The following is a 15,474-nucleotide window of genomic DNA, read 5'->3' as shown; positions in this document are numbered from 1 at the left end:
CATATTTTGAAAGATTTCTTTATTTCAGGAATTATTTTTTAAAAATCTAATGATATAATAGTTTTAATCAACATTTCTAGTAATGTTCAGAACTATAGTGGTCAAAAATATTCAGTTTGCAACATAGAAACTAAATATTGGAATCGGTGTTGGAAACAACAATTCAGTTATGAAAAAAAATTAGTCTTTGTCATTAATTTCTTGTATTGGAAGTTGCAGATGTAGGGGCTGATGCAGGCGTCTCAGGGACTCTTCAACCTGTAAACACAAGAGAGAATTAAATGGAAGATGTTCTGTGTCCATATTTATCCCTTTCAGTCACCCCTAATTTGTACCTTCCTTTCATACTCTCAATATTCTTTCCCTGTAGCCAGGTTTTTCGCTTCTGAGAAGACACTAACCTTATGACGCAGATTTCCCACAATAATCACAAGTGCAGCCTCCTGGTCATATCACTCTAGGGATTACCATCCAAAAACAATTCCTGCCATCGGTGAGTTAATCTGTCAGTCAACAGACTGACCAATGGGAACTGCAGACATACAGATGCACAAACATCCTCCTTCCAGGCAACTGAATGTAAGACCTCATGCATAGTGCACTGTCACCTTCAGTCCAAAGCCTAGGAAAATTTAGAAGGCCCATTTCCTACAACAGCAGGACTGAATTATTTTACATGCTCTAGCATAAATTGCAAAATTCACACTCCAGACTAATGTCAGATAGTGCAAATATTTTAAAGCCCCAGCCTTGATAAAAGGAACTAGTTTGAATCCTACACAATTATTTTTTTAAAAAACTTAACTCCATCCATTCACTAAGGGTTCTTGATCAAAAAACCAAGGGAGAATTTCCATTTATTTTAAATAGATTATAAATCAGGGTCCTTTTTATTTATTGTGGACTGGAGGACTCTCTCTATTTCTCATGGAGCAGTGAAGATTTTTCCCAGTTCCATATCACTGTTAATATGGAAGATGGAAACTGGAGAGAAACCAGCTTATCACTGTTGAGCAACACAATTGAGTGACTTGTTTTCACCCTCCCCCCACAGCCTCCACAGGCTGCCTGAGCAGTGCTGCAAATTTCCATTCTTAATTCCTTCCTTCCAGTTTTTAAAGAAACTCCAGGTAATCTGTTACATATGCACATTTTTAGCACACAAAATGAAAATGCATAAATAAATAAATCTAAAAGCCACTTTCCAATTAGCTCGTGATTTACTGAAAAGTCTTAAATGGTGAGACCACAGAATCATTCACTTACACCAAGAGACTTATTAAAATACCTCTGCCAGTGCCTCTTTTAGCTTGTTATACTGTTCCACATCAAAATGTTGGCTTCTGGATTTCCGGTAGAAGTAGTGGAGGAATTGCCTGTCTTTAATATCTGGGTAAACATAATCCTGACAGATAGAAAAAGGACACAAATGTTTGGGTTTTTTGGGCAGGCAGAGGGTTAGGAGTGCAAAGACATTTGTACAGATGGAGTTAAATCAAACTAACCTACATAAAAAACAACCCTATAGTAATTAGAGGAAATCTAAACCACGACAAATAAATGACCTTATTTTCAGAATGGCTGAGCACTTACAGCTCCCATTGGAGTCAATAGGTGAGATTGTCAGAGGAGACTAAGGAAGTTGGGTTCTTGATTCCCTAAGGGTCCTTTGAAAATCCCAGACAATGGCAGCATCTGAAAATCAGGCCATTAGTATTTATCAATTTATCCCAGACCTCAACCTTCCTGAAAGTCAGCAGAAAGCAAGAGGAGCAGAACTAACTCACAAACCCAGCTCTCAACAAACTAGCTGAGCTCCAAAACCCAGCATCCTTCCCCACCTGATGTTTCATATGTACTATAGGTTCCATATGTGCAAGTATTGGATTTTCACTAACTATGTCCATACCAAACAAAATAAAAATGGAGGAGTGCATTATTGAATATGCAGCATGAAAAGGAAGATATGCAAACTAGATACAATCAACTTAGGATTGAATAAGGACTGGGAATGGCTGAGCCATTACAAACATTGAATCTATCTCCCCTTGTAAGTATTCTCACACTTCTTATCAAACTGTCTGTACTGGGCTATCTTGATTATCACTGCAAAAAATTTTTTTTCCACTTATTTAATTGGCCTCTCAGAGTTGGTAAGGCAACTCCGACCTGTTCATGCTCTCTGTATGTGTGTGTATATATCTCCTCAATATATGTTCCATTCTATATGCATCCGAAGAAGTGGGCTGTAGCCCACGAAAGCTTATGCTCTAATAAATTTGTTAGTCTCTAAGGTGCCACAAGTACTCCTGTTCTTTTTGCGGATACAGAGTAACATGGCTGCTACTCTGAAACCTATCCAACTATGTGCTTTATAGTACGTTGTAGGATCCCAAATATTTAATGGGCAAAAATGTAAGTTCCTTCATATTGTACAGGAATTGATGGCCATTTCCACATTCTGCACTTCGTCCAAGTTCTGGGGTTTTGCTGTTCAGGAACCCTTCCCCCTCCTCTAAACATGCCTCCCTCCAACTCGTGACTTCTCCTTTGCACATCCAAGAGCAAGAAAGGAAGATAGGCCACTTGAGAAAAATCTGCATCTTGCTCAAGGAAATAAAGTAAAGCTATTCCAGGGAAAAGAGCTGAAAAACTTCCCAACAGCCTGGATCCTGCATCAAGTGACATGAACTCCATCAAACAGAAAAAGCAACTGATGGGTTTGCCTTCCTGGCCCACTACTAGGTTGCATTCCTTGACCAGCCCTGCTTTAGTACTTGCACTTTCTATGTAGAGACGTAGGAGATACAGTTACCATCCAGGCCACATACAAAGAATTGAATGAAAGAGGATAGTTTTCATTTTCAGCATCAGATGGCATCCCCTTGGTCACTAATTGCAATCAGGATTTTTAAGTGCAGCTCAGATGAGCAGTTTGTCCCTGAGCAAAACAAAGTTCCAGCCTGAGTGCAGTTCTACATAACGCACACACAAGCTTTGATGTTTAAATACATAGGGGAATTTATTATGAAAATCAGTGTAAGATGACTTCAGACATGTTTTATATAATGGGACTTACCTGTTTAGTAAGTACAAAGTAAGCATAGAATGCCAGGGCACTCCCGTACGTGATAAAATATGTCACTGGCTCCATTATATCCCATGAATAGACCCACCACGTGAGCCAGGCCAGGGCTCCACCTTGAGTGGACAGTAGTGCTAAGCCAGTCCATAGGAGCCTATTGGTCTTTGCATCTGCACTTGTTGCAATTTTGGCTTTCATCTAGGACAAAAACATTATTCATTCAACATGCGGATATTAATTTCATACATTCCTCTGACACAAGGGAGAGAACATATCCCAGTATGTACTTTCCGCCTGGATCAGAGCCTGCATTCAAGACTCCTACTCACTTTACTCCTGGGGGAATTCTGCACCAAAAAATTAAAAATTCCATGTCAAAAAAATAAAAATTCTGCACACAATATTTTAAAATTCTGCATATTTTTATCTGTCAAAACAACACAATATAATCATGCCAGTTTAAATTATTTTGGTAATTTATTTCAAAATATCTGTCAGCAAGTATGTCTATAACAGTGCAGACAAAAAAAAAAGATTCTAATAATTTTTTTTTTGACTAATAGATTTCTTACGGAGCATATTAATACAGAATTTTGAGTAATTCATTTAAATTGCAATACAGAACTGTATTTCCTGCACCCATCAGAAGCAGTGCAAAGGCTTGTGAGTGTCAGGAGTAACAGAGGAGCTGAGGGAGAGGGAAAGAGCCTGGAGTGAACCTGGAGGGTTGTTGGGTGTGGGTAGTAGTAGTATGGAACAGGGGTTTTTTGGGGGGGAGGGAGGAGGGAAGAGGGGCAGGATTCTTAGGGAGTTGGGGAGCCTCCCCCATGCAGACCCTGGCTGATCCCAAGCCTCTCCCATTCAGTCAGGCACATCTGCCCCTGTCCCCGCACCCTCCCATCCCAATGGGTCCCTGCAGCCTCCCTCCCTTGTTCCCATGTGGCCATGCACCCCACTCCCATTCAACCCCTGGCTCAATGCTGTCATCCCGCTAGCTCCTGAGCCCACGACCCAGTCTGTCTCCCCAGTCTGTGACCCCGCCAGCCTAACCTAGCTCCACGGGCCAGGTGCTATGATGAACTTCTACTCCTGGGGGAATTCTGTGCCACTGCGCGCGCACACAATTTTTTTCCCCACAGAAAATACATTCTGCCCAGAAGTGCTGCAGTTCCATCTTTTGCCCACCAGAGGCTGCTGTGGCACCAGAACAGCCCACTGCATTCATGCTGTTGGTTTTTCTGGCACCACAGTGGCCTCTTGTGGGCGAAAGACGGAACTGCAGCATTTCTGAGGCAGAACAAAATAAAATTCTGTGGGATACATGTATTCTGTGCATGTGCAAAATTCCCCCAGGAGTATCACTTCAGGCCTTCCCTGCTTTGAAGGCTTTGAGTTCACTCCCTGCATGGAGTACAGAGGGGATGAGCTCTGCTAGGCCTCCATCTGGCCCTCCATCCACACCTTCGGGACTCTACCAATTGGATTTGCATGCATCAGCTGACGCTGCCTGATTTTTCAGAGAGGCACTTTCACAACAGCTCTGAGATTGCTGCCTTCAACGTGAGGTCTGTTCGCACCCCATCAGACTCTTACTGGTCTCCTCCTCCTCCTTATTCATCACTTCATGTCACTTTAGCTTGGCCTGTCTTAGATTCGCCATGTTTGCCCCTTTCCTAAGTTATGGTCATCATTAGTCAGATCCTACTGGCTGACCTGGTGATAGCATCATCACAGAAAAACAACACTTTTTTAACTCACTAATTATTTTTCTGTGATATGCCAACATCACTCCAGACACCCAATCAGGTTCAGACAAAGTAACCAGGCAGTCCAGGGTAGTACCAGCTCACCATAGTTTTTCTCCAGTTCTAGAAATTCTCAATGAATTTCTAGATACGCCACGAAACAGGAGAAGGAGGAACTGGGTTGGAAATAATCCTGCATAGCGACTGGCCATCACCTACCTGTCTGAAAAATGAGGAGGGCGTGGCCCATTCATTCATGCTGGAGCTGTCACATCATGGAAATTAGTTAAGAGAAATTTGTTTTTATATTTAAAAAAAAAATCCTTCCCAACCTGCTCAAGGGGTACCAGCTGTTCCCTTAGGTGGTCCAGTTTCTGAAGCAGTTCTCTCTCTCTCCTTAACTGGTGGTCTTCTAAATGAAGGGCGATGAACAGTCTATGAACCAAGGATTTGATATCTTCTGCTTCAGCAGCATGCTCTCTACTCCACTTCTCTGAAAAAAGACCACGGTTGTCATAAGAGAGACAACGTGGGTGAGGTAATATCTTTTATTGGACCAACTTCTGTTGGTAAAAGAGACAAGTGTTAGAGCTTACACAATGACCTCAAGACGACCTCTGTGTATCCTCGAAAGCTTGTCTTTCACCAACAGAAGTTGGTCCAATAAAAGATATTAGCTCTCCCATCTTGTCTCTCTAATATCCTGGGACCAACATGGTTACAAGATTGCAAACATGGTTGTCATGACTGGTAAGATGTATCGAGCAATGCTCTTAAGAAAAAACAGTCACTGTTTTAAGAGTGTTTATATGAAGCCATAAACTGAGGCTCAAAGGGGAGATGAAGCCAGACTTATTTTTTGTGGGGACTGCCATGATCTTTTTAAAAAAAAAAAATAGACAAAAATATGCCTTGGAACAGATGTAACTGGATAATCAGATTTATTAAGACTTTAACACAGCTGTGGTTCTTACCTTTTACAGGGACTTGTACACTATAAGTTGTGTTGTTGATTACAAGTTTGAAGTCATTCATCAACAAAACTTCCATCAATGCTGTAGCAGGGATCTTGCTACCATCTGCAGCAGAAAACAGGAAGGCTTAAATCCTTAACACAACATTTACTTTATTAAAAAAAAAGAAAACCCCGCATTTGCATGTGCCCGCATTTCATTTGACCTCTTTGGCATAACCCACTATTGCCAGCAGCCTCCCTTTTATTTCAGTTTCAAGGACAGATACTGTAAAAATAAAGCTATATTTAAAGACTCTTTACCTGTGTCAAGACCTTAAAATTCTCCATTTTACCTAGCACCAAGTCTTGTTTACTTTTAACCATTTCTTTTTGCATTTTGCTTAGTCTGGAAAATTAAACTAGTTAGATCAGATTCACTTTCTAGACAAAGAATGGTCTTGTGGTTACAACACAGGGCTCTGCCTCAGGAGATCTAGCTCCACCAAACGTAATGAGGGACCCAGCTAAGTCAAAGTTTCTCTGTCTGTCTCTCTCCATTTTCTCTTAGTTGAAGATGATTCTGTTAAGCTCTCAGAAGCATTGAGAGGTTAACATTAATGTTTGCAATGTTTTGGATGGAGGATACTACAACATAAGACTGTAAGACCTTAGAAATTCCATACAAGAACTCAAGGATTATGATGCCAAGTTATTTACAACCTTAATTGTAGTATCACTACTGTGGATCCATTTCACTTTAGTTGGGATTTATTGTTTGAAACCAGAGTATCAATCACTGGAGGAAGAAAGATGAAGATGTAGCTCCTTTCCATGCCAACGTTTTACTATTAAGTTGACAGCCTCTTCAGCATGGATATAGAAGTCTTATATTTTCAGTCCTCATTCACACACACAATTTTGGTTGAATCCTGAATAAGATTTGTTGTAAACTAAACACACCTCACTCAGTTACAGATTTTCTTTCCCTGGATGAGTTCTTCTAGCTGGGTATAGAGAATTTTGGCATTCTTGTTGTCCAGATTTTCCTAATCAGTCAGTATAGATGGGAAAATTTAGTGCTTATACTTTCAATACATTTTTAAAGCAGGCTTTAGCTTTGATTGGGAGCAAGGAGTGTGTATACTGAATAGTCTTATTAAGGGAGGTAAGGGGGCAAAAAGGAGACTGGCCTCTGTAGAAGAGAGTTCAAACTCATTCTCATCCTTTTGTCCATAGACTTTTGGAAGTACTTATTGGCCTATCAACAATGAAAAATAAGGGTAAAAAACAAAAACATTAACAGTTCACATGAATATGAACAACTATTTAAGATTGCAGACAAGGGAACAAAACAGATACAGCATGGGAAGGGCTGAAAGACAGGTGCAGACAGAGGACTTCTCTAAAACAGTGAAGCAGTGAAAATATTGAAACATGAATGGCATATATAATAATCACTGGAGTGTAGGACTGTTTTGTTGTTCCCCTCCACCTCAATCCCATTTGCTTCCATACATCTATGGTGCAAACTATTGACTTCAGTTTGCTTGTTGTACTGATGACCCCAAATTTAGGAAAATATGTCATCACAAGCTTAAGTCCACTCCTAATGGTTTTAAGGACACGTTTAAGTACTTTGCTGAACCTGGGCCTAAGCACCTGAAATAGACAGACTGCCCAGGAGATGTAGAAGAGTTCCAAGAAACAGGAAATCTGGGCTCTGGTTCTGTCTCTGCCAATGACTAGCTGTTTGATCTTACCTCCAATTTCCTATTAATAATTTTGAGACTCTTGGCTGAGAGGTGCTATACGAGTGGGAAGATATAAGTATGATTCCTGACTGAGCATATTGGAGGTTTTATCCTGCCATGCTACAATCCCAGACTTTCCATCTGTCTCCATGTGTCTGCTATAGAAGCACACTGTAGATAACTCCACACCTTCACTTTCTCGTTGGCATGCTGCTGTCTGGACCCATTTGGCAGTATCTGCTGAGATTTCTATTAATGAGCTCAAGAAGCTAACACACCAGCTGGCTCTCCCTACCCACTCTGTGTGGGAAGGGTGACAAACTTGGAGCACTATCACTTCCATCCAAAAAATTTAAATTGTGCACATCCACTCAGTTTTTCAACATTTTACAAATGTCATCTTAATAATTTACATGTAAATGAGCTTCAGCAGTCTCATTAAAATGACATTTAAGACAATACTTCAAAAAGGAGCACTTGTTTGAAAGCGCCAGACAGGATTTCTTTTTCATATTTCATGCAATATTGAGCTTTATTAACCTGTCTAATGCTTTGCTAACTGGAGAAGAAACAGAAGAGCATTGGAAGCCTGAAAAACATAACAATTTTCTGTACAAGGCAATTTTCCTTCCCATTTATCATACTGCAGGTGCAGAGATGTCAACAAAAAGCTTTTCTTTGTCTAAATTTATACAGTGCTAGAATGATAACTTTTTCTGTGGATAAGTAAAGTAAACAAGCCAGTTCAGGTTTTCTTATCTTTTTCTAATAATATAGTGTTAAGTTAGATCTTTCTACTTTCATTTTATCTACTAGCAAAAACAGGAAAAATATCTGCATTTAAATCAAAACCTCCTGGGATATTCATTTCTTGTTTTATATATATATATATATAAAAACAGAGAGAGAGAGAGAGAGAGAGAGAGAGAGAGAGAGAGAGAGAGAGAGAGAGAGAGAGAGAGAGAGAGATTTTAAAATGTAATAATCCATAGTGTTTGGCTAACACTTGTCAGTATAATATTCATTTCCTGATAAAGTAAATATAAAAGTTATTCTTCATTGTTACAATTACTTGGTATTTGAAGATTAACTATGGTAGAGAAGATTAACTATGTCACAACTGTTAAATAAATTCAAGCCAGATACTTTATCAGATGAGATGTTTCCATCCTTGGTGAAGTTAGCCATATTTCCTCTAGAATTAGTAGGGACATCTGCAAAATATGTGGCCTTGCAATTTCTTATTGAAATAGCATTGTGCACTATATCAACACAACAACTGTGAAACTTGAACTGAAGCTAAGAATGCTTGGTTAACATTAAACTTCTTCAGCTTAATACATAGGGATTGGATTCAGCAGACAGTTACACCTGTAAGTGTAAATATTCCATGTAGACTGCAAACAACTAAGTCAGTTAGTGGAAAGATGGGGGATAGCCCCACATTATAGCATAATCTACCGTGAAAACTCACATATGTCCTAGTCCAGACAGTTCTGAGGGTAGCAATTTGTTTTCTTGCTTGCAAAGAATATAAGGAAGTGTTACAGAATATAACTTTTGCAATGCCTGTATTTTATCCACATGCTCAAATAGACAGACTATTGCCTTCATTAAATCAATCTACATGCTTTATGGATTCAGAGGATAAAAAATGTTTTAAGAGATGAAAATCAATTACAAAAAGGATATTGAGAGCCTGTTTTGTAGTTCAAGTATGATATGCTCTTTTACTCTGGAAAGAAGAAAATCTAAGTTCCTGCTTATAACTGTAAAAGTTTGCAAGTGGTAAAATACTGCTTCAGAGATAACAGTGTTCTTATAGTATGAGCACACCACAATAGTGACAGGTAGTTCTGGTTGAAAAGGCACCTTCATTATTAACTTCTATTTTCAGCAGATTATTAAAAAAAAAAAAAAAAGTTCCCTGCTAAAAAAATCACCTCTGGCTCATAAGCACAAAATTTCAGCCCAAAGGTATACTTTCCATTAGAAAGTCTGCCTGGTTTTGTATTATACAGATGTGAAAAATAAAATGTCTCATTCACAGTTCAAAAACTACAGAAGATGCACATTCTAATAACTTATCAAGTGGTTTTGTGTTAAAGGAGTGTTGTGCCAATAGCAGTCTTTGTTACCAGGATGTAGGTTTTGTTAAATTAAAACATTGGTAGAGAAATAAAGATACATAGCAACATTTTCAAAAGCGCCCAAGTGATAAATTATAAATTAATGGAGATATCCTATCTCCTAGAACTGGAAGGGACCTTGAAAGGTCATCAAGTCCAGCCCCCTGCCTTCACTAGCAGGACCAAGTACTGATTTTGCCCCAGATCCCTAAGTGGCCCCCTCAAGGATTGAACTCACAACCCTGGGTTTAGCAGGCCAATGCTCAAACCACTGAGCTATCCCTCCCTGATGGTTCAGGTTCTCCCGGGGGTGGGTCATCCAGAGTAGGCATTGACACCAGAGTCAGGTGCCTGGAAGAATCTGTCGCTCTTTATCAGCAGCTCAATGTTCTGTGGGGCGTGGTGATTTTGTTTCTAAAGGATTTATGTAGTGCATCTTCAGGACAATGCATTTTGCTTAGAGTGCCCCCGATCAGTACTGAGTTTTTAGGGCTGCCTTGGTGCCAGTGATATTGGGGTCTGCTTCCATGCCCAGTCCTTTATTAGCACCTTCTTCTGTGCGCCAGTCTTTGGAATCGCTTGTTTATTAGACAGGTCGTTGGATAAGGCTGGCTTGCCTGTTAACAGGACTCTAGAGCTGGTCTCCCCAGGGTCTCATGAGACCTTCATAGGTTGCTCCAGAAGATGGAGCTTCAACCTTGTATCCTGTGACTTACACATTCTTGTAGAGAATGACAGCTGTACCAAACACCCGCTTAGCATACATGACTCTCCTAAACAGAAGAGACATTTGTGTCCATCTTTCAGGGGAATGAGACCATCACAGGACACATAGGGCTTGAAGCCACAGGGTGAGTCCACCATGTTAAGTAGCCTGTAGAGGGGAGTCTGTACGAGGAAGGAGGTGGGGTGGGGTACAGTCTAACCATCAATACTCAGTCCAGACAGGTCAATTAGATCATGGCAGTCGTATGTTGAAGAATCAGAAGAGTTCTGAAAGTTTGTAGAAGATTTTTGGGAAGGTTTAGTCAAAGCTAAGAACCATTATGTTGAACAATTGCCAGGTTTTGCCTCATTGCCATGGGTGGTAAGAGACAATTGAGGGAGAGTCGAGGTCACTCCACCCTTTATATTTCTGAGACTAGAGAACTGCAGTTGATAGGCTTCATAGAAGAAGTGTGTTTTACAGAGGTATCTGAAAGAAGCAGCTTGGCACACAGCAAGAGAGGGAGTTGTAGAACTTCCTGGTGTGAGGGCCAGCATGGAAGAAGGCACAAAGATAGGGGATGGTTTAAGGCAGGAGGGCCTGGGCTGAAAAAAAGAGAGCAATATGCAAGACGAGGTGATAACAGAGTTGTGAGAAAGCACAGTGTTGGGCAAAGGTGAAGATGAGAAGTTTCAACCTGCTGGAAAGGCCAAGAGTAGGCAATGAAGGAATTCAAAGAGTGACACGACCTGGTCAGAATGGCTGGTAAGGAAGATAGTTTTGGCAGCAACATTTTGAATTGATTGTAGGGGTGTGAGGCGGGAATCAAGGTGGTCACAACAGTCCAGTTTGCATTAATCTGGGGCAAAAGATAATTAAGCCACAGGACAAGGGCTTGGGGAGGGAGAAACCAAAGAGGAAATCTTTTAGGTCTGGTCTACACTAGCAGGGGGGATCAATCTAAGTTACGAAACTTCAGCTATGTGAATAATGTAGCTGAAGTCAACATACTTAGATCTACTTACCAAGGTGTCTTCACTGCAGTGAATCAACTGCTGACACTCCCCCGTTGACTCCGCCTGCGCCTCTCGCTCCGATGGAGTACAGGAATCGACGGGAGAGCACTCGGGGGGTTGATTTATCACGTCTAGACTAGACGCGATAAATTGACCCCCGCTGGATCGATTGCTGCCTGCCGATCTGGCAGGTTGTATAGACATAGGCTTAGAAATATACAGGAAGAACAAAGAGGATTTTGCAACAAACTGGACATAGGGGGAAGGAGAGAAGAGGGTCAAATACAACACTGAGGCTGTGAGCCTAGGAAACAGAGGTTGTAGTGAAATTGTTAACAGAGAAAGTAATACAAGAACCTCAATTTTCCCCATTGTGAGCTGGGCTATCCAGAAAGAGATGCTGACAGATGGAAGGAGACAGGATACATAGAAGAGATTGTGGTGAAGAGGAAGATTTTGGAGTAACAAACAATGGAAGCATGAGAGGCCATCAAGGGGAAGTATGTATGGGGTTGAAGGAAATAAAAGCAGCAGGCCAATGGCAATATTTTCTTCATTAAGGGGTTTTAAGTTTGTAAAACAAAGTCACTAACCCACTCAAAAAGTCCCTCACAACAAGCCTATAGGTTAATCTCAAATTGCTTATTTAAGGGCCACATACCCATCTTTGAGCAAGTCCTTAGGAATTTCTTCATTCAGGGAATTGGAAGAATTGAGATCTTTGTTCCACAGTGGATTTTGTTGCCAGAACAATGGAACTCACTTGGTTTTGGTTGCAGAAAAACAGAAGACAGATTTCTTACCATGAAAAGAAAATCTATGTCTCCAGCTAAATAAAGCCTCACCTATTGTTATTCTCAAGTTGTCTCCCAACCTTTACATCATACTCACAGAAACACTGACAGACACAACTAGTCACATAGAGAGAGATTCTCTCTCAACCCAATGCAGGGGCCTTTAAGACTAGTGGTAGGAGAAATATTGGGAAAGCCAGAAGCATTAAAAAATCACTGTAAAAAAGATGAGCTTTTTGAAGACTGTATCAAAGAAAAGTACCAGATCATAAAAAGGTTAAATTGACAGGTCCAAATTCTGTATTTTTAATCAGGCTTCTCTAGGGAGATGCTGAAATTAACCCATGAAACATCATTAATTTATGATGCTATTAAGGAGTACTAACAATCAAGAACCACCCACCCTCATTAGTTCTATAGAATTTGATCAATGACCAAGAAAAAGAATACTGCCCAAGGCAATTACTCTTTAAACCTTATTTAAGAAAGGACAAGTTCAGGTTATTTTAAACAGGCAGCAGAGTTTGTAAATACCTGTTGTAAAGACTTCTGCCCTCTCAATTCCTTTATCTTCTTTCTGTATATCCTGCAGGAAGGTCCCCACCCTTGTTAACATTGGCTTGACGGTAAACTGACAGCGCTCTTTTCTTGAGGGTAACATAAGGGTTACCACAGGAAGGCCATATCTGTAATTGACAGTTACTTCTGAAAAAAAAGGAAATAAAGCCATATTGTAATGTTTTAAATTCACACTTGCTTTTAAAAACAGAGATGTTTAATACAGAAAGACACATAGTACTTCTGCATTTGTTCAATGTACTGTACTTTAACTACAACATAATGCTTCATACTTTAACTTCTGGAACACCATTCATTACCAACAATAATTAAGACCCACCACATGAGTGCGAAGCAAGTATCCTTCCCATTTTAATCCTGGGGCAACACAAGCACCAAAAGGGTAAGTGAATTGCTCAAAGTCACTCAAGAAGTCATTGCCAGGACTCAGAATAGAAACCCAATCTCCTGACTCCCAGTTCTGTGCAGTAACCTCTCACTGTGGCTGAATGAGAGATACTTGCCGCTATGCAACTGAACTCGCGCACATTCAATGTTTCTAAACAGGTCATTTTCAGAAGGCTGGAATAGGAAGTTCAGTTGATTTGAAAAGAGAAAACTTACCATCAGATGGCACCAGTGTGCTATAGCATGCTGCTTTATGGTGCTTCAGATTTCCAGTTTGCTTCAGACACAGCATCTGCAACAGAGATTTTGGCTTTAAGAAAGGGTTGGGACAGAATGTTTCCTTGGTGAGAGGCAGTCTCCAGCCCAATTTGGTAATCTCCTGAAAAAATCATCTCCCTATTAGAGATCTGCTTGCTGGGCAGGACCATTCCTATTTGTCCTAAACAAAGTGCTGTTAGGCTATAGGCAATAATTTACAGATACTCTTAATATTTCAACCAGTATGCTACTAATATCTTAAGATGAAAGCACTGCTCAGAAGTAGAGTAGCACTTCTTTTTGCATTAGGCAGTAAGTACACTGTAAATAACTCTAAATGTTTCTACACTGTCGTGGTTTGTAGGAGAGAATATCACCACTCACTATGCACACAACTGCTTGGAGTAAGTCATGCAACCTATCTTTTATAATAGTATTTGTCTGTGTTGAATGAAAAATTACTTATTGGGTACATTTAAAAAAAAGATTATATTCTAGGAGGGTTACCATACGTCCGGTTTTTCCCGGACATCTCCAGCTTTTCGGCACTCAAACCCCCGTCCGGGGGGAATTGCCAAAAAGCCGAACATGTCCGGGAAAATGCCGGCCAGGCACTTCCCCTCCCGCGGCGGCTCTGCTCCTCCCCTGACTCTTCGACTCTGTTTAAGAGCCGAGCTGCCCGAGCGCTATGGGCTTCAGGCAGCCCCCTTGCCTCCGGACCCCAGCCGCCGGCCGGGCACTTCCCCTCCCAGGCTCTGGCGGCGCAGGGTCCGGAGGCATGGGGATTGCCTGAAGCCGGTAGCTCTCTGGCAGCTCGACTCTTAAACAGAACCGAAGAGTCAGGGGAGGAGCAGAGCCTCCGGCTGCGGCGGCTCTGCTCCTCCCCTGACTCTTCGGCTCTGTTTAAGAGCCGGGCTGCTCGAGCGCTACCGGCTTCGGGCAGCCCCCATGCCTCCGGACCCTGCGCCGCCGGAGCCCGGGAGGGGAAGTGCCCGGCCGGGGGCGCAGGGTCCGGAGGCATGGGGGCTGCCTGAAGCCCAAGCGCTACCGGCTTCACAGTTTGCCGGGCAGCCTCCAGACCCTGCGCACCCGGCTGGGCGCTTCCCCTCCCGGGCTCCAGCTGCGCTGGGGAAGCGCCGTCTGGGGGCGCAGGGTCCGTGAAGCCGGTAGCGCTCGGGCAGCCCTTTCCGCGTGGCTGGGAGTGGGAGGGAGGAGGGGGCGGAGTTGGGGCAGGGCTGGGGGGGGAAATGGGCGGGGCCAGGACCCCGTGGAGGGTCCTCTTTTTTTTATTTGTTAAGTATGGTAACCCTAATTCTAGATAAGTAAATCACTAAATGGAAAATGCAAGCAGCTGTTTGGGGGGGAGGGGGGAATCCTCACCCCCTTAATTGAAAGTTACAAAAAACAGTGTGGATCTGGACTAAGCAAAGGCTGAGACTTGACAGGGAAGGAGGAAACTGCATAGTTTGGAGTCAGTTTATCAGATAAAAGGGTATCCCCCAGAAGGCTTACAACACGCTTTGCCTGAGGCAGATATATTTCTGCTTTCAGTACCTGCAAGCTAAACCCTTTATGAAACATATCAAAGGGGAGTTACAAAAGAATGAGGGACCCACCCCGCAGGTAGTAGACTGGGGACTTGATTATTATGTTCTTGTATTTAACTGAATTGTGAGCTTTTAATTTTTGGATAATAAGCACCTTTTAGGTTAGCAAAAAGAATACGTTTATAAAGAGTGTATCCATACTATCTGTTGTGTGTTTCATTTATGGGTGGCGGTTTGCGGGGTTTAGATATGAGTTTTGTTTTTTGTATCTGCCCTCCTGCAAACTGGGGTTTTCAGGGTTTTAAAAAGTGAGAGGTTTTCAGGTTGGAAAATTCTCAGTTGCTTGTGACAACTGAGTCTAGACAGTGGGCAGGAACCATACATTAAATACAGAAATACCTTAAATTACTGTTTAAAAAAAAATTGGTGGCTGCTAGGTAGTCCATGATTGCTGCATAACAATTCAGAACTTCATAGCAATAACATTGACTGAAATCATCTCTCCCTGCTCCAAAAGCACAT

At 41.7% G+C, this 15,474-nt stretch overlaps 1 protein-coding gene across 2 annotated transcripts in view; it reads right to left on the bottom strand.

Moving 5' to 3' along the window:
- The window catches only part of MCUB (mitochondrial calcium uniporter dominant negative subunit beta), an 85,486-nt gene continuing 70,012 nt past the window's right edge, over positions 1-15,474 (bottom strand). For both annotated transcript variants that reach the window (XM_054029140.1, XM_054029142.1), the window contains exons 2-8: positions 13,364-13,439; positions 12,716-12,886; positions 5,805-5,909; positions 5,163-5,323; positions 3,080-3,283; positions 1,289-1,405; positions 1-258 (exon numbers count right to left, since the gene is read on the bottom strand). In XM_054029140.1, coding sequence (XP_053885115.1) covers positions 181-258; positions 1,289-1,405; positions 3,080-3,283; positions 5,163-5,323; positions 5,805-5,909; positions 12,716-12,886; positions 13,364-13,439 — 912 coding nt within the window. In that variant the 3' untranslated portion in view covers positions 1-180. The remainder of the gene's footprint in view (positions 259-1,288; positions 1,406-3,079; positions 3,284-5,162; positions 5,324-5,804; positions 5,910-12,715; positions 12,887-13,363; positions 13,440-15,474) is intronic.

This window comes from Malaclemys terrapin, chromosome 5 (genome assembly GCF_027887155.1).
Source record: "Malaclemys terrapin pileata isolate rMalTer1 chromosome 5, rMalTer1.hap1, whole genome shotgun sequence".
Taxonomy (NCBI): Eukaryota; Metazoa; Chordata; order Testudines; family Emydidae; genus Malaclemys; species Malaclemys terrapin.
Note: the sequence above shows the minus strand (reverse complement) of the source record. Positions and strands in the feature narration are given on the sequence as shown.